Source organism: Tyto alba, unplaced genomic scaffold (assembly GCF_018691265.1).
Source record: "Tyto alba isolate M040663 unplaced genomic scaffold, T.alba_DEE_v4.0 Super-Scaffold_7, whole genome shotgun sequence".
NCBI lineage: Eukaryota > Metazoa > Chordata > Aves > Strigiformes > Tytonidae > Tyto > Tyto alba.
The window spans coordinates 19,029,842-19,057,172 of record NW_024881328.1 but is presented as its reverse complement, the minus strand read 5'-3'; the positions used below and the strand labels follow the sequence as shown (position 1 = coordinate 19,057,172).

At 37.8% G+C, this 27,331-nt stretch overlaps 1 protein-coding gene across 1 annotated transcript in view; it reads left to right on the top strand.

Annotated features, from left to right (window-relative positions):
* Positions 1-26,762, top strand: part of PLA2R1 (phospholipase A2 receptor 1) — a 44,145-nt gene extending 17,383 nt beyond the window's left edge. Inside the window, exons 10-30 of the mRNA XM_042784314.1 lie at positions 1,639-1,751; positions 3,827-3,996; positions 5,121-5,323; positions 5,618-5,763; positions 6,298-6,382; positions 7,322-7,454; positions 7,922-7,957; positions 8,482-8,639; positions 11,497-11,561; positions 11,948-12,051; positions 13,400-13,542; positions 14,361-14,478; positions 15,342-15,472; positions 16,045-16,189; positions 19,224-19,462; positions 19,978-20,146; positions 21,525-21,665; positions 22,093-22,209; positions 22,653-22,829; positions 23,539-23,568; positions 23,793-26,762. Of these exons, the coding sequence (XP_042640248.1) occupies positions 1,639-1,751; positions 3,827-3,996; positions 5,121-5,323; positions 5,618-5,763; positions 6,298-6,382; positions 7,322-7,454; positions 7,922-7,957; positions 8,482-8,639; positions 11,497-11,561; positions 11,948-12,051; positions 13,400-13,542; positions 14,361-14,478; positions 15,342-15,472; positions 16,045-16,189; positions 19,224-19,462; positions 19,978-20,146; positions 21,525-21,665; positions 22,093-22,209; positions 22,653-22,829; positions 23,539-23,568; positions 23,793-24,007 (2,838 nt within the window). The 3' untranslated portion in view covers positions 24,008-26,762. The remainder of the gene's footprint in view (positions 1-1,638; positions 1,752-3,826; positions 3,997-5,120; positions 5,324-5,617; positions 5,764-6,297; positions 6,383-7,321; positions 7,455-7,921; positions 7,958-8,481; positions 8,640-11,496; positions 11,562-11,947; positions 12,052-13,399; positions 13,543-14,360; positions 14,479-15,341; positions 15,473-16,044; positions 16,190-19,223; positions 19,463-19,977; positions 20,147-21,524; positions 21,666-22,092; positions 22,210-22,652; positions 22,830-23,538; positions 23,569-23,792) is intronic.
* The last annotated feature ends 569 nt before the right edge of the window (positions 26,763-27,331 follow it).

Sequence of the window (27,331 nt, the reverse complement as noted above, 5' to 3'; positions counted from 1 at the left end):
ACTCCCCCGAGTTTAAATGCATGTCAAAGTGAAAGCTGGGTTGCCATGTCCCCTGTGGGACTGCTGGGAGCCCACCGGGTCCCAGGGCACTGCAGAGCCCCCGGCACCTGCCAACGTGTTTTCCTGCAGGGAAATCCCAGCTCACTGATATGGAGATAGGGAAGAGCCTCAACTCAGTTAATTTTTGTTGGCAAAACCAGCCTCTGAGCCATGCATACGTGTTGTTCTCAGGTGAAACCACAGCAATGGGTGCTACAGCTTCTGTGCTCTCGTGTGCCATACGAAGGGCTGTGCCCAACCGTCTTCCAGGCACTGAAGGGGCGCGATAGCAAAAGGCAGCAGAGCTGTCAGCTACCCCAACAGCAAACAGGCTTCTGACTAGAAGCTGAAATTTGCCTCCCCAGATTCGGCAGGGCTGAAGGATGTGTATAGTGTTTGATTGCTGTCCTGAACCGGTCTGCAGCATCTTCTTGTGCATTTTATTATACCTGAGGATAGACAGCAGAAAAAGAGCTTATCTGTTTCCCCTTTTTTCTCCTGCTGTTAACATCACCATCCAGCAGTGTTTGCTGGTGCCTGTCTGGGTGCTGGGCTTGCTCCTTGGTGTGCTGCTTTTTGAGCTCCCCTGCAAGCAGCACCTCCCTCACAGAAGAGGCAAAGTGAGATCGGCCGTTTACCCTGTCTGTGTGTGGCATCAAATTTAGACAGAGATGGTTTATTATCTCTTTATTCTCTTGATTATTTAAAACACTCAAGCAGGATGACCAGGCAGGTACACTGTGTGAACTCACACAGGCAGAATTCACACCAGTCCTGGGAGTGTCTTCTGGACACCCAGAGATGAATAATAAGAAGTAAAAGATTAATAATAAGAAGAAATGAGGCAGGCTGACCATGGACTCAATGTTTTGGCTCATCTGATAAACCATGAAAATGTGTCATTTTAATTCTGCATTATTAGAGTAGGATGATTTGTTATTTTTTTTAAATTATTTTTTATTTGGAAGTCCTATCTGAAAATGAGAAAGGGAGCTAAAAAAAGGTAAATAACTAGAGTTCATTGCTGTATGAAAGGCCAGCAATTTCTGGAATAAATATTTCTGTTTACATTTGAAGAGAAAGGACAGCTGTAATCTTTTTTTATAACAACTTAACTGAATCTGACATGGCAGTGTTTACCTTGCTGTTCAGGTATCAGATACCAGCAATGAGTTGCCACAGGTGGAAACCAACAGGTGCTACTATGTGCTTTGTACCAGAGATGGGTGTCTGAGGGACCTGGCATACCTCCCCAAAACTCAGTCAGTAAAACAATGTTCAAAGTATAAAATGGAAACAAAGGTAGTATCTGGGGAGAGTGCTTTAACTGTTGCCCACTTTTTTATCATACTCATTAAAGATGTTACTCTGTGTGTGTGTTAAGCCAGTGTTTGCACAATTTGAGGGTTTAAATTTTAAACTTTGTTTAAAATGTACCCACATTTTCAGTGACCTTGAGGGTAACTACTCTTGAATCACAGTAGAAAGGAAAAGGGCTGTAGGGACATCAGTGATGATCAGACAGTACAAAAAGGGATCAGGTTTTTAACAACTATATAATAATTAATAATCTATAAAATAATGTTCATTTCTTTTAAGGGATGGGAAAGACATGGTGGATATTGTTACAAAATCGACAGTACCCCTCGAAGTTTTGAACATGCTTCCAGTGGTTATTTCTGCCCATCTGCACTTGTATCAATAACAAACAGGTAGTTAATCCTACTAGACAGCGTGAAGATACCTCTAACAAGAGCTATTCTAACTTTAGAAAGTGTTGCATGGCAAAAGATATTACCATTATGAAATAATATTTGCGTGAGAGGCAAGCATAATTACTAACATTGGCTAAAATCAAAGGTGCGCTTTGCTTTATTTTTTAATTGGGAATAAATTTAGCAAAAAGCAATTATTAGGCCAATAAACATTTAGAGCAGTGTGGACACATGTGAGCATGCAGGAGTCTAAACAAAATGCTTTCCACAGAGGTATGTGTCATCTTTAAGAAACTATTAGTGTACTTGGAAACTATACTGAAAAATGAAAATTACTTAATATTTATAATCAAAATAATCAACTTTTAATCCAAATCAGTTAATGTTTTATAAATGTTTCTATTTATGTATGCATTTAACATGAGTTTTCAGCAAACAGAGAAAGAGAGTACATGTTTGAAAGCATTTGAGGTCTGTCTTCCTTTGCTTTGTACCTGTTTACCTGTATTCCAGCTTCAGCAAAGGCTTTCTCCTCTACAGATGTCCAGATGCTTGGGTTTTCTGTGCTGTCTTTGTGACTTACCCTATATGTTGGATTCCCATTAAAGTTTATGACATGCTTACAGATATATTTGTAAAATTTGATATATTATTGTAAAAAATAAAAAATTAAGGAGAAAATATACCTTCCTTTAGGACGGGAGAAGCACTGTAACCACCAGCAATCTGATGAATGATAGATAGAAATTTTAGGAAAATGCAGGCTACCCCACCTGAGGATATACATCGATGGGTATCTGGCCTGCCGGGTGTTTTCAGGATTGTGCACGATGCATACGGCACTGTCCTGCAGTATGACAGTGATCCTTACAGGGAGGATGAAGGACAAATTCTTGCAGCTGCACATCTGCAGCTCAAACATCCCAGGGAGCTGAGGGCATGCTACACTTCACTGGAGAGATGTCTTCTGTCTTTTTTGTGCGTATTTCCTTTTATTTGAGTTTTGGTGGGTGTAGCCATCACTGTTTATTATATTAGTTCCCAGCTCCAATGTTGGAGTGGCAAAGGAGGCTAGTTATTAGTTTAGTTTCTTTTTTTAAATTACTGCTGAGGTTTGTTATTCTGGTATGAAAAATGCAAAAACTTTTCAGAGTATTGATCCTAAAATATTCATTAAAAAGTAGGTTCTAGAGGAAGGAGAGTTGATATAGAAGGAGAATATGCAGAGGAAATGAAAATTAAAGTTCTCAGTTGCTCTCAGTGTTACAGATACATTCAATTTTTAACATTAATGTCATCCTTATGGTATTTAGCCATTCTTTTCACAATGTGTGAAACCAAGAAGTCATATAAGTCTTTATCAAACTGGGAATTTACTTTGCTGTATATATTTTCATAGGAAGCTGATTAAAAGTGCTTATAAACTGAAGCATTTTTGTGTGTTGCTATATCAATTATATCTGAATAAATGACATTTAAGAGACAAATGGGTTACTATATGCAACAATTATTACTTGCAAAAAGGTGTAAATCCCTCACATAACTTCAGTGAGGAAACTGAAGAATTAAAAAGTGATTCCTTCTGTAGTCAGGTCAGCTAGTGCTTTGAGCCCTTCAGCTCTGGTTTTTCAATGCTCTTTTGTGTGTCTGGTTCTAATAGGATACTTCTGTGCAATCCCTTTTCTTTTTTTTCTTCTATAGCTTTTTCAGACCCTACTATTTTTTCTTCTTCATATAAGAAGTGTATTATTTTTATATGTGCATCATTAATATATTCTGTCTTTACATCTTCTAGTATAAGAATTGAGTTTATAAAATCTTAATCTATTGTTTTTCCTATGCCCCCAAATGCTGGCGGGGGGGGGGGGGGGGGGGAAGAAAAAGAGGTAAAAATTATGGTTAATATTACAGACTTCTGCCTGAAGTTCACCACAGCATTCTGTAAAGAAAAAAGAAAATGATATATTTTTCTCTTCTCGCATAATTTAAATCATTTCATGAGAGCTATTCACTGAAATACCAGCTGTCCTATTTTATCCTAATAAACTTTTTGTTTTGATTATTTTATTAAGGTTTGAACAAGCTTTTATCAACAGCATGATCCATAGCATGGTAAAATCTGAGAGAACTTATTTTTGGATAGGATTGCAAGACCTTAACAACACAGGAGAGTACTTCTGGCTAAGTGCAGCAGGGAAGAATCGCTCCGTTAGCTACACAAACTGGAACAAGTACCAGCCACGTGAGTAACGTGCTGAGAAAAAAAGAGAAATGGCTGGGAGGGGGCAATGCACTCTCTCCCCCTGCCACCAGTGGCTTACCAGTGACAGCAGAGTCCTGCTCCTTTCCTCCCTGCCTGGTCAGGAGAGCAGAGAGAGAGAGGTGTACATCTCCTGTTGACTCTAACTTCCTACTGGGGATTTAGTTACATTAGTTGGATGTTGTGGAGAAGCCAGAGCTTCCTTCCTCGTTTCCCAGCCAGGCGCCTTTACCGTGGCAGGATGCTGGACGTTGCTCTTCCCACCCCCCGGTGTGGCAGGGGGAAAACTGACGTTTTCTCCATCATCTGCTGGGAAGACAAAGTAATATAAAAACTTGTGTGTTGGAGGTGATCTCCTTTTCGGCAGCAGTCCCTAGGTAAAGACTGTATCAGGAAAAAAACATACTTTCTTTCTCTGTGAGATATTTTTCATACATTTCTTTATGGCCTTTTCAAGGAGGCCATCAGGGCTTCCCAAGATTCCCTGCAAAAGTTCCCAGCAAAGAAACGAGTTTTATTCAGTAACAGTCACAGTCTGTAATTTTTTATTTTATATGAAAACAGAGGGGAGAGTTTGTCTTAGATACATTTCTGGCAACAAGAGTACTGTGTGGAAGTTTTTTCTACTTCCCCTTTAGTTTGCTGATACTTTGCTTGCTTGATTTTGTTTTATATTAATCCAACGGAAAACATTCCAAGAAAACAAAAATGAAAAAATTAAGTAGTTGTTTAGCCTTTTAAATGTAAACCTTTTTAATACCTGAGAATAGAGACACAATAATAAAGATGCTTCATTTCACTAATTGTTTCTGAGTTTTGGACTCTTTACATTTATTGCTTTACTACTGCAGTTTGTGAAAGTACTGTTTGAAATTGCATTTAATTTCCTGCATTTTGTGAGAGGAATCCTTCATCATGGTTCATTTTACAAGCCCAAGTCAGACAAGACAGGCTTATAGACTGGTTGCTGACCAGAGAATTTGCTACTTTTGTAAGTTCATTGAGGTTTTATCCAAAACCTGATGCCAATAAAACAGTAACTTCACCAAAAATTCACAAAATTCAAATGCTGTATTCTGATACTCAACACTTACTTCCATGTCTAGGTCATTCTGGAGGATGTGTGGCTGTGAGAGGGCAGGACCCTGTTGGTTACTGGGAGGTGAAAAGCTGTAAGAACTTAAAAGCAATGTCATTGTGCAAGCAAAAAATCAACTCCTATGAAGAGCCTGAACTTACTTTTCAAAAACATCTGAGTTCCTGCTATTTTGGATGGGAGTCAGACTCTAATCTGCTCAGCTGCTACAAGGTACATGACAAACTTGCTCTGAATTTTTCTGATTCTGCATCCACTTAGGAATATGCTGTTCCTAAAATATTTTTGAAAAAGCATTATCTCTTTTACTTGACAAATGAAAATCAGTTGTTACCATCCTTCACTCTTTTAAAGCGAGTGAAAGTCTTAAGACTTGAATCAGAGTTATACTTGGAATATGCATGGCTTTATTGTAGGCAAAACTGCAAATATTTTATTTTTATGGATTTCTGAAACAACTGCTGTCCAAAAACAACTACATTTATGGCAGTGTTTATTTTATTGCAGATATTTCACAATGAGAAAGTTCTGATGAGAAGAACATGGGATGAAGCAGAAGCATTATGCCAAGATTTTGGAGGACATCTTGCTAGTTTTAGCCATATCTATGAAGAGACATTTTTAAACAATTTATTATATACAATTTTTGATAGGTAAATATATTTTTGTAACACCAACAAGTTTTATCCTAATCATACTAATGTATAAAACTAATCTACAATTTTGGTTCTTCCATCTTCTTTACTGGTGGCTGGAGAAGTCTCTGTTCCTGACTAAAAGGAACTTAGAAATGGGTGAAAAGAAGTGTATTAGAAACACTGTAGTGTGATTTTTTTTTTTTTTTTTTTTTTTTTTTTTTTTTTGAAGATGATTTCTGTAGTAGATGTTGAGCACTCTTAATGTCAAGGTGATATTCTTGTAAGTTAACATTCCTCATTGAAGTAGAAGTTCGGGGATTTTAATCCTGTTTTAAATGTTTTCAACTTGAAAGATACAATATAACATTTTAGTAGGAAAACCAGAGTTTAACTGAAGGATACTAAAAAATTAAGAAATATGTTACAGAATGATATCTTGAATTCGAGAAGAAATGAATATGGGTATTTACACTATTTAAAAAAAATAATCTGTGAAATAGTTAAGGAAAAAGTTTGTGAGAAGTGTTATTTTCTTTGTTTCCATCATAGGACAGAAGAAAGGCAGTTTTGGATTGGATTTAATAAAAGAAACCCACTTTCTGGAGGCACATGGCAGTGGTCTGACAGAACACCTGTAACTATCTGTATACTATATACTTCAGTAACCTTTCAAGTCATATCTGAGCATACGTTCACAAAAATAAGCCTTGTGAGCAAACACTGACCAGGAATACTGTTTGGTTTTCATGTCCACATACTTCACTTAAAGTAATTGTTATAATAGGATTAATAGTATACTACTATTAAAATAGTAGCCTGTGCGAAAGGGCTGTGCAACTGCAGAAGGAATTTGGTAGGATTATAAGGTTTTGCAGATGTGCGCTGTCCTGCAAAGCCCAGGACCAGGCATGTGCAGAGTGAACGTTTGTGTGTGTATATATATCTATCTATATTTACATATATACACATGAATACACGTTGGAAAGCCTTAGAGCTGTGCTTACGTGCTTTATTTGTTCTATGACTGTTAGATTCATGCCTGCATTCAGAGCTAAGTCTTTTTTTACTGTTTTTGATTTTGCATCCTTAAAGAAGTTGGCGCCACATGCCACAATTATGGTTAGTACCTGGGATTTAAACATTGAACAACAGAAGAAGGGTTGGGTTTGAAACTGTAATTGGTTTACAACCTTAAAGAACAGTGCCAGCTCTGCCATCGTTACTTAAGTCACTTCAGAATGTGAGTGCAAAGTTAAACCAAAGCAAGGGCTGTTAGATGTGGGCAACTACCACTAATCATGTCAAAAAATTATTAGGTTTCATAGCCATACTATTATATCAAACCCCTCCTTTGTGGAAATAAGATGGGAAAGTTGAACAAGACATTCAATGACGGTGATTATGGACCCTATTTTTCAGATTTTACCACTGTAATTTAGGTGGTCGTCTAGTTGTTGCTTATGATATTCTTACCATACACACATCTCCAAATCCTTCCTTTTTCTCTATAATGATATTTTGAAATGCTTCATCTTGGATTGTTGGTGAAAGATAATGGATGTGCTGTTTTCAGGTCATATCTTCATTTTTGGAGAGCAAGTATGTTGAAGATGCCTCAAGAAACTGTGGTGTGTTCAAAGTAAATACAACGATCTTTCCAGCACACTGCAATGAAAAGCGTGAATGGATATGCAAAATACCAAAAGGTAAAATGTTAATTAACATGCATTGTCTGTTATACCCATTACTTGCAATTCAGGATAGACAAGGAAAAGAAATATGTAAAAGCCTGCTTTTTAGCCACATCCAGAGTTTTCCTCACTGGTCTTGTGCATGAAATCATGACAAAGCTAAATGTGGCCATTAGGGTTTGTTGGCCAGTTAACAGGTCTAATATGTGCAGTCAGTTTAAAAATGGATAGCAATGGTTAGCAGTTAGTTAGCAGGAGTTAATCAAAGTTCTTATTTACAAACGTTACTAAAAATGTTGTCTAGTGTGTGTGGCAATGGTTTTAGTCCGTGTTTAACCTCTTTTTTTTTGTCACTGAATGAGAATAGCAGTTTTCTTCATGATTTTGATCAAATCCTTACCATGTTGAAAAGACAATTTCAGTGAAATACCTCTTTTCAGTCTTAATCAGCAATATTTTAATTTATTTATGTATTTTTGCAGGTGTTAAACCAAAGAATCCAAGTTGGTACATAGCTGGTATGAAAATATTTTATTTTTTCACATCTTGAAACATTATAACTTGGAAGTATAAACTAAGACATTGGTAAAAATAAAGCACATCAAATGTTCTGAGTTAAAAATTTACATTAAGGAACTCTGTAGGAACTTGTTGCTACAGATCAAAATCTGATAGTGTTTTGTTTAGGAACAATGAAACATCTGATATGACTTTAGTCAAGTAAAGGATTGTTGCCATGAATAAGCACGGGAGTTTGGTAACCTCTCCATCACATTAAAACTGCCTTTTTGCAAAGGCTGGGCAACTCTCTTAATATTACTGCAGTATCACAGGGTAGAATATTAAAAAAAAATAAATAAATTACTCAAAAGGCAATTTTAAATTTTTTTCATAAATTGATATGTTAAATATGGTTCTGCTCTTAGTTGTGGCATATTTGTCTTCTGACACGTATCTGAAGGTGGGCCATGGGGGTCACAAAGTGTGAGACTTGAAATGAGTTTTTACTCCTGCACACCACTGACTTTTGCTCATTTTCTAGAACTGCCATGGTCATATTATCAAGGAGCAGAATATCTTTTCCATGTCAGTCCTACGGACTGGGAAACCTATGAGTTTGTCTGTGGCTGGCTTCGCAGTGGAATGGCAACAATAAATTCTTCTGGTGAACAAGCCTTTATTCAAAGTAAAATTAAGAAGGTAACAAAAAATACCCCTTTGAAAAAAATAAACTCTCAGGCAGTAACTGGCTATTTTCTATTGAATCTTCTGGAATATCTGGCTAGCTGTTGCTTCAGATAGAATCTGAAAGACATTTTCTTTTATGAGAGCAAGAGAATTATTTCTAATTTCCCACATCCATCCTTGAAGCCCTGTTTAGCTAAAGAAGTCATTTAACATTGCAAAACATTGCAGAATCTGCAGAATCATCTCTGCTAATGAGCAGGTTGGTCAGTCTGCCTCAAAAGACCCACGAGGAGTAAAAACTAGCTTTCTACCCCAAAGTTATGAAAGTGATTTAGGGGTAAATAGCAAGGTTTGTTTCACATTTGGTGTATATCGTTCTCTGTTTCTTCTTCTTCCCCCCACCCCCCTGTGATCAGGGGCACCCATGGTGGTTCCTCAGGTGTTCACACGCAGGTTCTGCATCCACCGGGATGTCTCCTGATCCCACACAGTTCCACAATTCTGCTTCATTCCCTTTCAGTAACTTGCAGCTGGTCATCAGGTAGCAATACCGAGGGACATTTCAGTGGGTATTTTAGCATGATGTGGGCAGCAAGTCCATATCTTGAAATGGTCTTCATATTTTAAATCTTCAACATGATGATTTGAAAGATTACTTCTGGGGAGAGCTGGCTAAGAAGGAAGAATTACCAATTTCTCTGCCCCTTAATTTAATCTAGAAGTCTAAACCACAGAGGTGGGTACTTATGACCATGGAAAATAGATTACCTTTTCCTCTGTGTACACCAGCTTGGGCAACAATCCCGTGTGTTCACGCATTTGTATGATGTCTCCTGAATTAAACCCCTTGGTGACTATGGATATTTATATAGGAAAAAAGACATCTGCCCCTAAATTCCCTCCTCTGGATGAAAGCAGAATTTCTATATAACCACTCTGATGTAACAAACAGATTCGAAGCTGAGAAATAGCTGCAGAAGCACATGAATTCCCAAGAAACTGTTTTCTTTTAGGTGTTCTCACTAAAAGTAAAATAAGGAAAATACCAAAAAAAAAAGGTCTGCTGTCTGCCTTAGTGGGAGCAAAATTCAGTGGCTGTAATGTAAAGGGATATCATAGCATAATCTTTAAAAGAACAACTAGTGATGGGTATTTAGTTTTGCTTACACCATGTACAGCCTTCTCTGCTTTTAACAGAAAGCTTAAGTAGAATTGTGTTGTATTAAGATGGGGTTTTTAAGTTTCCATGGAATTATGCATCATTTTTATCTGCTATTTAAGTAATTTTGTATTCAAACATGATGAACCAGATTTAAACAAACAGTTCACATCAGAAATAAATTATAATGGAAGATCAACATAACTGCCTAGGCTGTTGTCTTCCACATCTACCAAAGATCGTGATGTGACATAATTACTGCCTTACATAACACTGAATGTTTATGACTTGAAAAATATATAACTTTTAAAAAGGATGTATTTTTCCAACTTAAGATCACTTAAAATGGCTAACCAGCATGCTTTTTTAAAGTCACATATACTTACAAGAGATCTTTTAAAGGCAGATCTATCATTAAACTTATTGGGTATTATGGCAGTTTGTGAGCACTCTGCAATGAAAAAGCCTAGCTTGCTTCCTTTGACATTGGAAATCAGGTTAACTTCCTTGAAGTTTTGTCTTGGAATATAACATATGCAGCTATTTTAAAGCCTGCTGCCTTTGGCTAAGCTTTCCCAGTATAGCCAGGTGTGTCTCTAAGTGATTGTAACTGGTTTCCTGTGAAAGCAGGTCCAAGGATGGTAATCACTAAAATAATATTCAGCCATCTGAATAGATCTTCCATGTGTCATTAGAGAACTTGGTCAAAATTTCTTAACATGCAATTTGCAATCACATTTTTCACTGTTTCTTTAAAAAACTGTAATGTGTATGCTGGGTGCTGTGAATAGAAAACTAAACTCAGGGGCCAGGCAATACCAAATCAGACATCATTCCTGAGTTTCTTCTTTATCAGAAACATCCATTTTCTTCATTTGATATTGTTATGTAAGCTGTAAGCTAGTGAAATCCTATTTGTTACTCCAAGGACAGTGTGACTGCCACAATACAGGCTGCACTTCAGTTCCTTCTGGAAAAAAATAAGCTCTTCTGAGAGACAGGGTGGATTTTCCAGTGTCCTGTATATTCAGAACTCTTTTTTTTGTTGTTGTCTCTTTCCCAAAGACCCCAAAATTGTGACTATTGAATGGCTAACCCTGAAAATGAAGTCTGTTCATAGTTTAAGCCGTAATCAAGTCAGCACAACAATAATAAGTGACTGTTTGAATAACATTATTTCCGTGACTTTTTTATAATACTTTGACTTTTAGGAGTGGAAGTCTAGACCCTTTCATGAGAACAACAATCAGTGTGGAAAGCATCTCTAGGAATCTCTTGTATGAGCTATACAAAGTCAGTAAATGTTCATAGAAAACATTTTGGAAACATTAAGGACCAGCAGTATATTAATGCTAAAAGGAAATATTTGCTATAGTCTATTTTCAGGAGTTGTGGAAAAACATTCTGGCCTAGGACTACAGTCCTTTTCAAGCCAGATAGGCTGTAAATTCTTAAAACTATAAATTTCTAGTTTACAGAAGATACATTAGCCATCCAGTGGAAACTGGGGGCTAAATCATGCTCTGTTTACATGAATAACCTTACTGAAGTTACATAAATGAACATGGGCAAGATTTAGTACCTGTTCTTCCTATTGGAACCCAATGGAGACGTAATTTGTCTGAATAGAGTCAGACTTTAAGAGTTTGTTAATGCTTTGATAGGAGTTCAACAACAGCTAGACATATGGCAAAACATTTTTTTTTACAGCTATCGAATAGTGATGTTCACTGGTGGATTGGACTGCATGCAGAAAACCTCGGTGATGAATTTCGGTAAGAATACCTACACTTCAGCTGCTGTGAGTTATAGTTGGCATGTCCTGTTTACGAGCTGCCTTTCAGTCTGACAGACTAAAATGGTTTGATGACTGAGTGGCATATTCTAGAGACAACTTCAGTTCTCATGTAAATATAATTCAGAATATATTATCCTTAATTTATCTCCATGTTACTATATTTCTTTCAAAGGGGTTATAAAAGATGGAAGCCAAAGACATGAATATCAGCCTTTGGTGGTGGTGGTTGTCTGGTTTTTTAAATCCTGGTTAATAAGGGCGTGCTTTCTACCTTGTATCTCCTTACAAGCGCTTTTCATGGAGGGTGTATTTTTAGGTAACGATAAGAGAAAGTGTAACGACACTCTTAACATTTCTGTGCAGCTGGAGAGATGAATCACCAGTAGCATACCAGAACTGGAATGAAGGGCAGGAAAGAGATCTGCAGAAACCAGGGAAAAGATGTGGCTTCATTTCATCACAAACAGGTTTATTTTGTGTTTAATTTTGCTGCAGGAGTTGTGACTTGATTCTGTGGGCCAAAGGGGTTATATTTTTTTAATTGCTCTCAAGAAATGCAATCCATATTAAAATCCTGTTACATTATTATAATTTTCATAACTGCATCTATGGTTAAGAAAAGAATAGTGAAATATCATTAATATGCTCGGAGACTAGGTTGTAGGATTTAAAAGTATGTTAATAGTTCTAGTTCTCTAATATCAAAATACAAAGATTCCAGTGATATTGATACCTAAGTTTTACTTAAGAATCTGTTATGTGGCACAGCAAAAATGTTAATGCATTGCTGGTTTTCACAGTCAGTTTTCTCATAACCAAATGAGCCAGATGGACTAAATAACAATTTTTTCTGCAATTATAAACTGTTTTTCTATCAGCACACAATTTTAAATACTCATGTTTGTAGTTTATTTTTGATCCCATAGCCAATCTGCTGAGGGATTTTTGGGTACCATGGTTTTGGTGCTAGCCTTTACATCATCACATAGCTGTAAATTTTACTACACTAATAAAAAAAAAAAAACTACAGTGATGCTGGTTCCAGTGATTTCTGTCATCTCACAGTCTGTTTTCTGAAGATCTACAAGTCATATAATAAAGTAAACATGTCAGGTTCCATAGAAAGAAAAAATATCCAGCTTTGTATTTGTGAGAAGAGCTGAAAAAAAATTAATCCAGATGTACTCTTGTAATCTCAGACTCAAAAGCCAAAACTGAAAAAATGTAGAACTTTCTTTTTTTCCACACATAATCTTCGGGTTTTGATTCATGACTTTTGAATGCTTGAGTTTGGTGTTACTATAGTTAGTATCGGATAAGAGGAAGAGACGTCCACCCTCCCCCCTCAGCTGGCCAGCAGATGGGAGCTGGTCAACAACTTGAGTGCACTGAAAAATGTGTTTTCCTCCCACCCAGGTCAGCATTTTATGTTAGTACCTGGATCTTGCCAAAAATTTTCAATGTAAGGAAGTCAAACTACTTTATCCAGAAGACATCATTTCTATACCTTTCTTTTTTTTTTTTTTTTTACATAACTAATATTTTTTTAAAATACATGATGATATAGGCATATGTTATGTGACTCAGTGTAAAAGAATTCATTTAACTTCCTTTTATTCCCAGTTTGATTTTATCATGAGCCCCATGAACCATCAAATCCACTGTAATGCAGTATGTCCAAATGTATTTGATGTAGACTCGTCTTACTCAACCCCTAAAGGATACCCTTCTTAACAATATCTAAGCTAGCTAAGAAAAAAAGACAGTTTCCAATTCTCAAGCCAATATTTAACTGTGATTTTTCTTTTTACACAGGTCTCTGGGGTGATGAAAACTGTACTGTCTCTCTTCCCTGTATTTGTAAACGTAAATTTGCATGGAAAATAGAGAAAGAGATTCCAAAAGACCAGAACCAACAAGGCATATGTCCCAAAGGCTGGTTGCACTTTGGATTCAAAGTAAAACATTTTTTTCTGGTGTTTTATTATTCAAAATGCTTTGCATATTTATGACAGAAATTGGACTTCTTAAGGATTATTCAATATTTGAACGATTTCTTCCTTTTTGAAAGCAGGGCCCTTAGGTTTATAACTACTGACACAGTGATACAAAGGTTTGCAACTATTAAGTAGCTTTGCGCACAGAAGTTGTCATAATAAGGTGTCAAAAATTTTACTTTAGTTCAAGGAAGTGAATACTCATATATGTAGAAGCTATATAAGTGTATTTGTACATTTGCTGTAAAAAGCCTGCTCCGTCCTCTCTTTCCCATTTATAACAATTCCAAGTCTTTTATGGTCTAAAACTAGATATATGACCCCTTGTTGTATTAAATGGATCCCTAACTGCTGCCATTCTCTGAAAGATGCTGTTTCAAATAGGGTTAATCAAAGATAATTATAAACCAAAGTCTGCTTGCACTTGAAGGTTGAAAGGCAATTATTTCATTAGGCTTCTCTTAAATACACATGTTCCTTAATAGCAACATGCATTGAGGTGACTGGATTTATCCCAGTGCTGAACTGCAGTGACTACAAGGATAGATTTATCCCAAACTGTGTTTGCCTTTAAACAATTTATTTGAATCCAAGCCTGATCATAGCTGAAAACTGATACCCAGCAGGCTGGAGAGGTCCACTGCAGGATAGAAACTAATGAAATATTTAGTATTCAATAGCAGCATGCGAAGTGTTTTACTGATCACTCTTAGTGATTGATAAATAGTTTTTTAAATAGTTTTCTATTTAAACAATAGAAGCTTTTTTTTAAAAAACAGTGCTTTTTGATACAAATTCCGAAGGATCCAGAGCATCTGAGAAACTGGTACTCTGCACAAGAGTTCTGCAGTAGCTATGATGGGTCACTTGCTTCCCTTGAAGATGAACTGGAACAAGGTAGAGTACTGAAAATACTGTTAAATAAATTTTATCTTCATTAGGATGCTGTAATAAAGCTTCATCTTTGTTACAGATTTAGGAAAAAAGATCATTCAGACCCCACTCATGGTTCCACTGCTTTAAACAAATTAGTGTTTCTCTTTCCCAGTTTCCCAAAATGTAAAGATTCAAATGAGCTATATGACAGGTACATTTTGAGGAGTAATTATAATTTCTTTTGTGTTTACTACCATGTATTAGAAATACAAAAAAATAATGGAATACCTATTTAAAAATTTGCTATGTAAAATTTCTACCTTATGAATACAACATCACACTCTTATAAAAGCAATCTCATTTTTAACCTTTAATATCACTTAAAATCTGATCTATAGTATAGCACATAAATATAGCTCTAGGCTGGAACTGTCAGAGAAATAAGTGGCAGCATACTTGGAAATATTTATAATCCTATTCATAAGAATTTGAATTTCATACATTTGTAAAACCACTTATTTGGAGGTGGGAGGAATCTCACTGGCTATCTTTAGTTGAGAAATATTATTTTCAACTAAAACTGAGAAAAACTTTTTCAATAGGACAGTACTCTGAACTTTGTTCAAGCTGCTGTGAACCTTTCTGGAAGAATTGTTAGTTAATAGACTAGATTCCCAACTGATGTTAAACAGTTTAACTGAATTTGTAGTTAGATGACATTGAAATGCCGTTCATGTTCTTACTTTTTAGTAACTATGTAATGTCATTGATTAGTAATTAAATTTTTCAGTGCTTTAGTGTGTTGGAAGAGACTTCTATCCCTAAATGCTTACCAGTTATATTTATATAAAATAATTATATTTTATTCTTGTTTCATTTTCCAGCTTTCATAACAATGAATCTATTTGGACAGAAAACTAGTGTTTGGATAGGTTTCCAGAGTGACGATTATGAAAAATGGCTGAATGAAAATCCTCCAATGTATTCCAACTGGTCTCCAGTTGAAGTAGTGCATGTGAGTATTTCCAGGGGGTTTAAGGACAGTGGGAAGTTGTTTTATCCATAAAAATCATGACTACCACAAAGAGAAGGCCTAACTTGTTACAGCAACTTAGTTTTCTCTTAATTTTTGCAACTTTAAATAGCTTTAGGCACAGATTTGTGGGCATAACTAGAGGTAGCAAAAAAGGCACTATTGAGGCAGTTGTCTACATAATTTGTGGCTAGTGTCACATTTGCTTGCAGTTGCTTTTCAGCACCAAAGTTTGAATTATATGGTTAGTATCATATACTGGGGCTGAGCAAAGTTGAGGAATAAGATTATGAATTTTGTATTTGAATACATTGTTTTACACCATGTTAGTCCATATTGGGCTTAGCATTTCAGTTTGTTCAGTAAAAACTTGTGATTTTTTATTATGAGGTTACTGTTTCAAATTGTATTTATGGGGGAAGCATTCATTGTTCTACCTAAATATTTATAATAGTGACTTTCAGATAATTATTCTTCTAAATTTAATGTAATAATTATGCGTTGTTTTTCACAGTATCTTTTTTAATTAATATAAGGTTCTGTGTTGGTTGCAGAGACAGCGTTATAACAGTGCAAGCATTCAAGAACAACTTCCACTATGTACATTGGTATCAAATAACCCCAATTTTTATTTTACTGGAAAATGGTACTTAGAAAACTGTCAGAAAAATTATGGGTTTGTCTGCCAAAAGACTCAGGGTAAGGTTTTGTTTTGCTTTGCTTCTGTTTTCTTTTCTTACTATATCGAGTTCATCTTACTGTATTTTCATCTACAAGCAACTTGTTATAGGTGTCTATAAAACCAGGAACGTAAAAGATTTCTGAGGTAGTTTGATGTTTAGACAAACTAGCTCTACACTATTTAATAAATCAATAGTTGTGATGTAGAACTAATTTCTAAAAAAAATTCTGTTATTTTCTTTCTAACTTTGACTATCTGTTGTGCATCTTAGAATCAGGAATAGAGATGAAATTTCATGTTTTCTGTCATGGCAGCAGAGTAACCACATGGAATTACAAAAGGCAAAACTGAGGGTAATTTTTATGAAAATATGATTGGGGGTTTTTGGGGGGGGTGAGGGGTGACTTGCAATATTAGATCAGAAGAGACTCTAGAAAACTTACTTCTGTCAACATTGCGGACCCACTGGCTGATCAAATAGGGCTTGGCTTTTCTTGTCATGCTTCTCTGATTCTGTTCCCATAAAGATCCATTGCCAGAAGCACGGAGGTTTTGCGGGGGAACAGGAGTTGTTTGGTTTCCTTGAGCCACATTCCAGCGTTGCCTCTTGGGTCAGGATCCGCTGCCTTCCCCAGGGTGCTGGGGCCACCTTGGAGCCCCGTCCCAGGGGGAGCTGCCAGAGCACGTTACCAAAATAGACCATCAGCAAATTATTAACCCCACAGCAAAGGAAGGGCTGTAATCTGAGCCTGGAAAGGAGTGTCCTTGGGTGCTGTACTTACTGTGGGGGTGCTTTTATATGGCTCAACTTATATATCACTTTTTAGTTCAGCCCTGGGTATAAAGAGACAATCCTCTCCCCTGCTGGCTGCCCAGGAGGCGAGGGAGAGTAAGGAGAATAAACAAACATGAGCTTTGGGCAGTGCTCACATGTGGCTCTAGCAAACCACAGCCGTATTTACATACTTTATTATGAACTACAGTTGCGGGAAGTGTGGAGTAATCCTGCACGTAGTGTAGGAAAAATAAATAAATGCATTTTCCTGCTGGTTTGTTTGGTTTACTTCCTGAACATTTGTATTTTAACCCCTTGCTGCTGCTTGAGATAGATGGAAAAGGCATTAAAAGGCAGGAAGGAAAACCATTGCCTTAGGGCGGCCAGGCTGCAGGGTGCCTGGAGGTGACTGGGGCTGCAGTGGGGGCTCAGCACCCTCCCCACCTTTCCTGGCAGGGTGAATGTGAGAGTGGCTCATGGGCCCTGGCCAAAGCGTGCTGGGGATGGGGGGACATGCTGTGCCCTGGGCTCAGTGCTGCCCGCTGGCCCCATGCTCAGCAGAGTGTTTCTGGGGGTGAAGGGACCAGTCCTGGCTCCCCAGTGTGACACCCATGGCACTCTCCCAAACCATCAGGCAGTTCAGCTTGATAATTCAGCAGAAATGTTTTATTTTTTTTCTCCCTTTATTTCCTTCCCGCCCCCCCCCCCCCCCCCCCCCCCCCCCCCCCCCCCGATGTAATTTTCTGCAGCTTTCCAGGCAGCATAAGCTCAGTGCAGGGTCAGGCAAACACCAGACCTGTGCATGGAAATATGCAGCTGGAAGAGCAGAGAAGCTGGAAGGGAGAAGTGAGATAGCATCTTGCTGCTGGTAGCAAACTGCTGAATTTGCTCAAATGTCCAAACAAATGTGTCAATTCCTGGAAAGAAATTGATGATGAGCTGATGTTTTGCTTTTGCCATCCTGTCTGCACCCCATCTCCCCTTTTTTGAATTATTTTCTGTAGGAGGCTAAAATGAAATAAACCAGCAGGAGATCTGAACTGGGCTCTGGTCTCTTAGCAATGCTTGAGTTAGGATTGTGTCAGTGTTTTCCTGCATTTCTTGTCTTTTTTTTTAAGCAGTGATATGTACTGAAAGGTAGAACAAACTAGAACATTTCAGTTAGCTCACAAGCAAAAATCTTTCTTGCTTAGAAGTGTCTAATTTTGAATTATTTGTGAATGAGAGATAATAAATTAATTAGTATTTTAAGATGCTTGTTAACACTCCTCCTCTCTTAGTCATAAAGAGAACCAAGTATAAAAACACTTCACCATGTAACAAAGAAACCACTTTATTCTATAATCACAGAGAAGTTTTACAGACAGAAGTAATTAATCCAAACTGGCAAACAGGATTAAAACTGAGGCATTGCTTTATTTTAATAGTCTTGTTTAAAGTGTACTGTGGCCATTCATACACATGAGCAAAGGCATTTGCCTCCTGTAGAAAAGCGAGCACAGCAGCTTCACAGACTGGGTTGGGGTGGAGGTGGTCTCTGTCTCCTGATTTTTTTTCCAATGGGAGACTCTCTTTATGTCTTAAATCTAAAAAGTCTGCTTCTTCCTTTCATTTTTTTTGGACATTGCTGTGTTAGTTTATCATCAAAAAGAGATTTAAGTCTCTGTGCACAGGGGATTTCTCTTTAAGTGCCAGTACTGTGATCTTCCTTACACTGGCTCATGGATAGTAAAGATGAGCTTGAGAAGCCCCCAAGCGCTTACTTGTACCATGAGCCACAGATTGTTGTCCTCTTGGTTGTGCCAGTAAAATTATTTGTGAGGCCAGGATTTGTGCTGTAAACTGATCTTGGAAATTATTAAAAATAATGGGTCAAAACAGGGGTAATCTGAATTACATACAAGGTATCTGGGATAAGGGCACTCTGCAGCCTACTGCTGTTGGGCTTTTGGGATATGCCCAGATCCCAGGGGATTCCTTACTGAAGATCCAGTCAAAGATCCAGTCAGTGGAACTACATCCAGGTTTTCTTTTTTTTTTTTTTGTTTTGTTTTACATTAAACTCATTCACTCCTGTGAGTTTTGTGCTGTGATGGAATTTCAGGTACTGTTCTAGTAGTCATTGTCTTTTTAAAGTTCACAGTGCCTTCATGAAACCAAGGAGTTTGCAATTTTTAGATTTATTTTTAAGAGTAGTTCTGATTTTTTAGCAGCTCTTCTGCTATGTTCAGGCTGTCTGTTTTAAAAACTAAAGCCTTTCTTTCTGTTTGTAACAGACACATCCAGACATGTCGTCAATGCATCTGAAATGTACCCTGTGCCAGAAACTTTAGAATATGGAAACAGAACGTATAAACTAATACGTGGGAATTTTACATGGTCTTCAGCTTTAAAAACCTGCATGGCGAATGGTGCGGAGTTAGTCAGCATTACAAACCAGTATCACCAAGCTTTCCTCACAGTCATTGTGAATCGGCTGGGATATAACCACTGGATCGGGCTGTTCACTTCGGATGTACGTAGTGGACTCCCTGTCTATGAATAGGATGCTGCAGAGGAGTTTTTTCAGTAACAAGCTAACAATCTGTGTCGCTCAATTGAAGTCCCAGGAAGTTTGCATCGGGACACGAAACCCTGGAAAGCCTGAGCGCCAACTATTTTTTTGCAACATAATGTATAACTCTAATGAGAGCCACTTTGGTGCAATGACTACTGAAAACTAAAAGCCATAGAAAACATTTTCAAACACAAAAAAAATCTCTTGTAGTGTCAACACTGAACTGATGGTGTTTCATTTGTAGTTGCTCAATGGCCCAAATAACCACTTGCTGAAAACTGCAGGTTAGATGTAATTTGTGGTCTCCCAGAAGTAAGTTCATAGGATCCCTGGATCTGTCTTCTATAGATCCTTCTGGATCTCCCCAGCCCTCAGAGACATAAAAGACATTTTGTAATATCTGGTGAGGGTGCCACCAGAAGAAGATGGTGCTAAAGCATATCAGAACGATAATTTGAAATTTGTTTTGGCAGAATGGGCTTAACTTTGAATGGTCGGATGGAACGAGGTCTTTGTTTACCTTCTGGGAAGACGACGAGTCCCAGGCCTTTGGCAGCTGCGTTTACATTGATCCTTCGGGGCACTGGAAAAGTGCTCACTGCGAACGGCTTCTGCAAGGAGCAGTTTGTCATAAGCCACCTAGTAAGTCAGAGAGAAGTTTTATATTAAATCTTTACAGCTGCAAAATGTGTGTATTGACAGTGGGAGTATATGAAAGGAAATTAATTGGTTTGAGGTTAAGCAATGGTGATAGTGTTACTCAAAACTGAAGTATGTTTCTGGCATTTTCTTGCTGTATCTCCTATTTGCAAAACCGTTTTTTCCCCATAAAGTATTGGCCATCAGGTCTGATCCATAAAAGAATGGAAAGAGAACTTTTGTAATAGAAAAGAAAATTAATTACTCTGTCTTTTCAGTGAACACTATATTATCTGTGATAAATGACGATTTCTAATAACCTAGCTCAAAGGGAAATAAATTCATTTTGCTGCAATTAACTGTGGAATGGGAGAAGCGAAGCATTTAGAGCAAAGTGAAAATTAGGGTCACCTCTTCACTGATTGCACATAAAAGATTTTGCAACTTTTTTTTGTAAAGATAAGAATATTTTCCTGTCTCCTGAAATATGTTGTTTCCTGCAGCTCTCTGTCAATTACCTGGGCTTCATTTGAATGCAGAAGTCAGGTCTGGAACTCCATTCAGTCCAGGACTGCAGAGGCTTTGGTAGCATCCAGTTCTCAAAGTAGTTCCTATTTGGTGGTATTGATTACCAGGGGTTCGCCTACAGCTTATTATAGCTTTTGGATCTGTTAAGAAAGCTGTTTTGGAATCTTTCAAGACAAATAATTATTCTTTAGCATGGTTTTTGTAGTGAAGCTGACCAATTTTCTAATTTGTCAAGTTGCATAATTATATATAGCCTAAGGTTTACCTAATTTTTAAAAAATATTTTGTAGCAAAATAGGATGCATGTGAGGCCATAGGTAATGCAGCTGAATCTACAGCACTACCAAAAAGTGCTGCTGGGTATCGCAAAGTGAGCTTGTAGAGTTGCCCTGAGTCAGAGGGACTCTGGTGCAGCACGTTGCACACCAGGGAGGCTGGCTGCTGCTTTCCGATGAGAAACTCTCCGCTGTGCCACGGTATTTGGCATAAGTTATCTCTGCAGCTTAGTGGAGAGAAGCTCAGCAGCCCTTGGAAATCTCCAGTCCTCTGGGAGACGCTGGGCAGCCCGGAGTGCCCTGATCTGACCACAGTTTGCTCAGAACTCTCTCTGTACATCAGTACCGCTTAGATTGTCCAGATACTGCTGTTGCAATACAACAAGGTTTTTGATCAGATATAAAACCAGCTTTGCTCTTCCAATACAAATATATAAACCCACTAGATTTTCACTTTGGAAAATAGAGGTGTAGTGCAATAACACGCTTATTAGCATTACTCCAAAACAGCGTGTGGAATGTTATATTAATGTGTATGTTGTTGTGCCAATAAAGCTGTGCTGTTATTTCTATCACAGAAAAGAAACTCACTGCCTATAAAGGCTTATGTTCAGAAAAAAATGTTCCCTGGATCAAATTCAAAAACAGTTGCTACAGCTTTTCCACAGTTCTGCAGGGCACAAGTTTTGATACTGCATATGAAGTCTGCAAAAATCAAGGTAAATGATTATTTTGTAGCTACAGAATGCCATCGTGATATCTTAAAAAAACACATTTTCTCAAATGACTGAAATCGTGGCATGTGATTTCTCTAGTTCAAGATAATGATAGTGGAGCTCATAAGCCAACTATGAAATCAGAGGCAACATACGTAAAAAAAATACTCCTTTCCATGTGAAAATATTGATTTCTGGAATAACACACAAAATTTTTTTTTTCCACTTCAAACTTGTTTTAAAATCACGTGAAAACAGTTTTATATCAGCCTGAGCATTCTCACATTATTTGCAAAATTAAGAATTTATAATGTATAACCAGCCTTTTCAAGCTTTTCAGTTAAGGCTTGTTATATTAACTTTTTGAAATGCAATGTTACGTTTCAATCACAGGGATTGTTTGAATTTTTGTTCTATGTTTAATTTGTAGGATCAAATCTTCTGACTATTCAAGATGAAGATGAAAATGCATTCATTTTGGAAGAATTGCATAGTTTTGGTTATTCCGTGCAAATGGTTTGGTTGAACATCCTGCTTGTTAAAGACAGTAAGTTTTGGGTGGAAGAGAACTGCATGTAAGAATCTGGCTTGGATTTTGGTTATTTTAATGCTAGCATAATGATCTTCCAAAACACTGTTATCTTTTGAGATTTTTTTTTTGCTGCTTATTGCCTGCTTATGATGTAGTAAAACCAGTCAAACTTTCTGTTATCATTACTTATTAGTATTCTAAATACTCAATATGTATGCATGCATGTGAATGCCTTTACTTTCTTCTTAAAGAAGCACTCCAGGCTATCTTCTGTGTCAACTCTATAGGATGTTCTTTAATCCTTCAAGGAAAAAAAAGGTAATGTAGTGGCCAAGCAGACAAAATCCTGGCATTGCATAATAAAATATTTTTCTTATGTGAGGGCAAGTCCAACTGAAACAGAGATATTTATCAAAATACTATCATATCTTATAATGATTTATAACTTCTGCCCTTAGATGAGACAATCTCCTGGTTTGATGGTTCTCCCTTGAATTATTCTAACTGGGGCATCAGAGAGCCTGAATTTGATCATCTCAAAGGGAATTTCTGTATCAGCCTGAGGACCACAGATGGAGTCTGGCAATTATCTCCATGCAGAGAAAAAAAGGGATTTGTATGTAAAATGGATGCAGGTATGTGCTTCCATGAAAGAAGGCAGTTGCGTCCTTATAACCATTGTTCTATATGTTCTTTGTTGCTTGTTCACTGGCTCTTAGTCTTCATTTAAATAATCCTGCCCCTTGGTATTAGAAAAAATACCCATAAAAAACCAAACCAGCCAGGGTAACCTCCTTTTGAGGAACCCGGGCAGCTGTTGTGTTATTGCTGAATGTTTTTGCTGAACTTTCTGTTGTATGGGTGAGCCATGTGCAGAGCATCAGGCTGACCTCCACAGACCCCGCAGGACAGGCAGGTGCAGCCCGGGAGAGCTGCACAGACACCACGTCAGTAGGAACGCAGGTCTGAGAGAGCTGAAGTGTTTCCAGAGCCCACTCAAAACGCCTGAGTCGCTGTTGGAACCAATAGCTAGATAAAACTACCGCTGCATGGTTCTGCTCATGCATCTGTACTTTAAAAAGGAGATAAATACCGCTGCTCATCCTTGCGCCACTGTCGATAAATATATCCCATCAAATTTAAGGGATTTTAGATAACGGATTAGGTCGTGTTTAACTTGACCAGTTGGTATCCCATTGACACCAGTCAAAATCAACAAAGAACAGCCTGCTCTTACACGGTTTAGGTAGATTGTCTTCTCAGTATCAGTTTTACAGTGAGCATATATAGCAACTTTTGTTAGCTCTGTGGGTAATTTTATGACAGTTCTGCATTTTATTTCAGATATTGATGCAACAGAACCCTCTGAAAAGGGTAAGTTCCTTCTGTACTTAATTTTTTTTATAAGGTCTAGTGACACATTTTGAACTGGTATTTTGTGAGGTAATGCTTTTTCACTGTTAAACCAGTAATTTAAAATGTGTGACATACAAGGAGTAATAATATGTTTTCCATAAAACCTCTATATGTTTATGTCTAGAATTATCTATAATTATAGCCATATTTGCTTAATAACAATTTCTGTCCTTCCCTTTTAGCGTCGTACCGTGGGCTTGTAGCTCTGGCTGTCCTTGTGACGTTGGTGATGCTGGCTGCCGTTTCCCTTTTTCTGTGGTACCTGTTCAAACAGAATAACCAACTCTTCAGCAGGATACTGTGGGTCAGAAATGCTTATTTGCCACAGATTAACGCTGATGTTCCTGCTTTGGAAGAAAGCATCCTCATTTCTGATTTCGAGAGAAGCGATAATTAATTGATCGGAAGTAGCAAGCAGTCACAGCTTCCATATGACACTCCACGATCTACGGTGGTTTTCTCCTTCTCGGGAGTTCCCTGGGCACCTGTGTACAGTGGAAACCCTCACAGCCATCGGCATGAACGCTGTAGGGGCTCCCTACCACAGAGCACTTTTGCTTTGTGGCAAGATGAGGTGAAGATACACAGCCAAACTGTGGAGAAATTGGCTCCTCTAGGACAAGCCAGGAACTGAAAATACTCACACACCACAAACCTCCAACCGCTCACGTGGAGCCATCATGTCTGAGGCCCCAGAGCAGCACACCTTTTCATGCGACTTTTTCCTTCAGGAATGTTTGAGCTTTTGTGTTTTGTTTCTGTATGTCGCAGAATCTGCTCATGAGCCAGCATTAAAATTTGGCCTTAAATTTAGGAACTCTGAAACATATTCCAAGCATTATGGGGGTATATATGTATTTTTTTTTTTCTTAATAGCCATTTCTTCTGCAAAATGAAGAGTTATTTTTCAGACAGTGGATTTTTGCCAGGTGGATTTCCAAGCTTGCAGAGGGATGAAGTCACTTTTGACTTGGGAGTGCCAGAGTTTTGGTAGTTTGGCCCATGATGCCTAGTTCATGTTATAAAATAGTCTAGAGATATAATGGCATATGGATTTTGTCATCCTGAAGTTAATATATTCGAGATGCTTCCAGCATCCTATTAAAGATTTAACTATGTGATCTCTCACCTAGGTTATTTCAGAAATTGAATCCCATCAACCTCTTTTAAAGATATTTTTGGGCAATATATGTTTGAAGAAAAAAAAAACTGTTATAAATCTTGCTGAAGTTATGGTAATAAATTGCTTTACTGTTCACCTACAGTATTTCTGCAAGCAGTATTCATGTAATCTCTTCAGAGATCCTCCTCTCAAAAGCTACGGATGATACATGGGGGAGCCGTGTTGCTCTTTCCAAAGGGTGCTGTAGTCCTGTAACCTCATGTAGCAGACCCTCCGAAGGACACTTTTCACTTTCAGTGTTCGTACTAAGGTGCTAACGAGGGAGACAAATTTTGCTGACCAGTTGTTCCGCAGGCTGGTGGTTGTGGAGGACCCAGCTCAGGTCTCTGCACTACCTCAGTTGCAGTGTCCCAGGACGGCAACGCTTACGCTCTGTGGGCCTCCCGCCACCCTAACCAGTCCTGCAACCACGTCTCTGAAAATACCTGTAAGGTTGGGGGGTGGATTTTATTTTTTATTTCAGCATGGAAAAACAAATTATAAGTCATGATGAATTACTTCAGAATGGATTTACTGCGCCTTCATTTGTCTCTAAAAGCTGCTGCGAAGGGCTGCATTTATTGTTGGGTTAGTCGGTTTGTTTGTTTTAAGATGACTCATTCTAACAATTTTGCAAGAGCACTAAGATGGAAGTATGTTCCTCAGAATTAAGCAAGCAGCCAAGGCCAACTGAAATGTTTTTACATAGTATTTGTGCACATGCACAGGAATGTATGACTGCCTCTTAGTTAGATTACATATGGCCAAATCTAGAAATAAAAATTGCCTGTTCACATCATAATTATGTATAGGGCTATTTTAAAAAGTTACTTAGTGCATAGAATATTTCTATGCTGGTTTACAGAACCATTCAAAAATGTTGTCAAAGAGGCTACAGATGGTTTTGATCCCAATATAATTTTCAACCTACTGTTTTTGATAACTTCTATAGGTGTAGCTATCACAAGTTCTTAATCTGAGATTTTTTACATCATATAAAATATAGTTTTTATGTGTATATTTTGTCTAATAGTTTGACCCCATACATTAGTCTTCAGAAATATTTTAAAAGTTTGGGTTTAGTCCTCTAGATTTATCTATGGGACTGTTTTTACGTGAAGTCCACTGCTAGAGTTTGTGGACTGCAACTTTTGAGTACAATTGCCAGATAATCTGCTGTTTATATGTATGAACTGTGATAGCTTTTTTGCTACCAAAAGAAAAGAAGAAAGGAGGTTGTGACCATCTCTCCCTTCCCCTTGAGAATTTCACCTATTTAAACTACAGTTGGAGGAACTTAAACCAGCAAATCCCCTTCATCAAATTCACTGACGAGTGTGTAATTACTGCCTTCTTACAGCAAGCACAATGGCTTGCAGAATGGTTTTTGTTTGCGAGAGTAAACAGCGTCATCTTCGAGGACATGTATTTATCAAGCTGCAATGCTGTTACCTAGTTACACAGACTTTTCTCAGATTTTGATGTGGGTAATGAAGGTGTCTATTTTTTCACAAAACTTGACATAGGCTTTTTATCAATTTTCCTTGAGGTATGTTGTAATCATTTAAATATATTTGAAGGGCAGTGGTATAATAAATAAGTCTAACCTCAAAATAGTGATTGTTAATTAACATTGACTCTGACATAGATGATCTTGCACCAGGGGAAAAATAGTTCAAGCAGTGTTTTGCTCCTGCTTTAAAATGGCTCTGAGGGAACAGATCCTTAAATATTTCTTTTTAAATCATTCATCATTTAGCTTTGATAATTGCAGGTATTATTCACTCAAGAATGTATTCATTGATTGCTTTCTAGTCCTTGTTCTGGACTTTGTTACCATAGCTTTCATTTGTTTTCCCTTAATCAGAGGCCTCCTATACTGTTCCTGATCAGAGTATGTGGTGACTATGTTTTTACTGCTGACCTTGATGATATTGGCAGTGAGGTTCACTGTATTATTTCAACTGGAAAATTAAAGCATGAATAATAATTTTCTGTGCTGTAATTTTCTTTAATCTTTCCCCAGCTTTAATTAGCTGCCAGACTTCAGTGTCCTGTAGCAGCAGTCCCCAGGCTTCACACTGGGTCATCCTGGTAAGAGAGGGGTCGCATGCCCCAGCCTCCTTTCTGGCTGCATGGCTGGACCTAGACCTGGGCTCTGCAGACTGTCTCCTCACAGGTGGTAGCTCCTGTGGTAGCACTGAAGTAATTTCCCTCTCCATGAACTGTGTTCACCAGAGCCTGAGCAGGCAAATAAATGCTGCATTTTCCTCTGGCATGCCAGCTTCTTTGAATGTGTTTACTGAAAGGGAAGTGTTAGGTGTTTTCGTAACACTCCCTTGGGCAACAGAAAGGTATCCTCACCATAGATAGATACATTCAGGCCAACATATGACAAACCTTGTCTACTAGAGATTAGGGTTTGGAAAAAAATCCATGGGCTTATTTTTGCAGACTCCATTCCAGGAGGAAATTTACCTCCTGTTCCCTTTAGCAATCCTTGCAGCATGTCTCTGAGGGAAAGAGATGCCTGACACAACTGTCATATCCCGGCTGGAT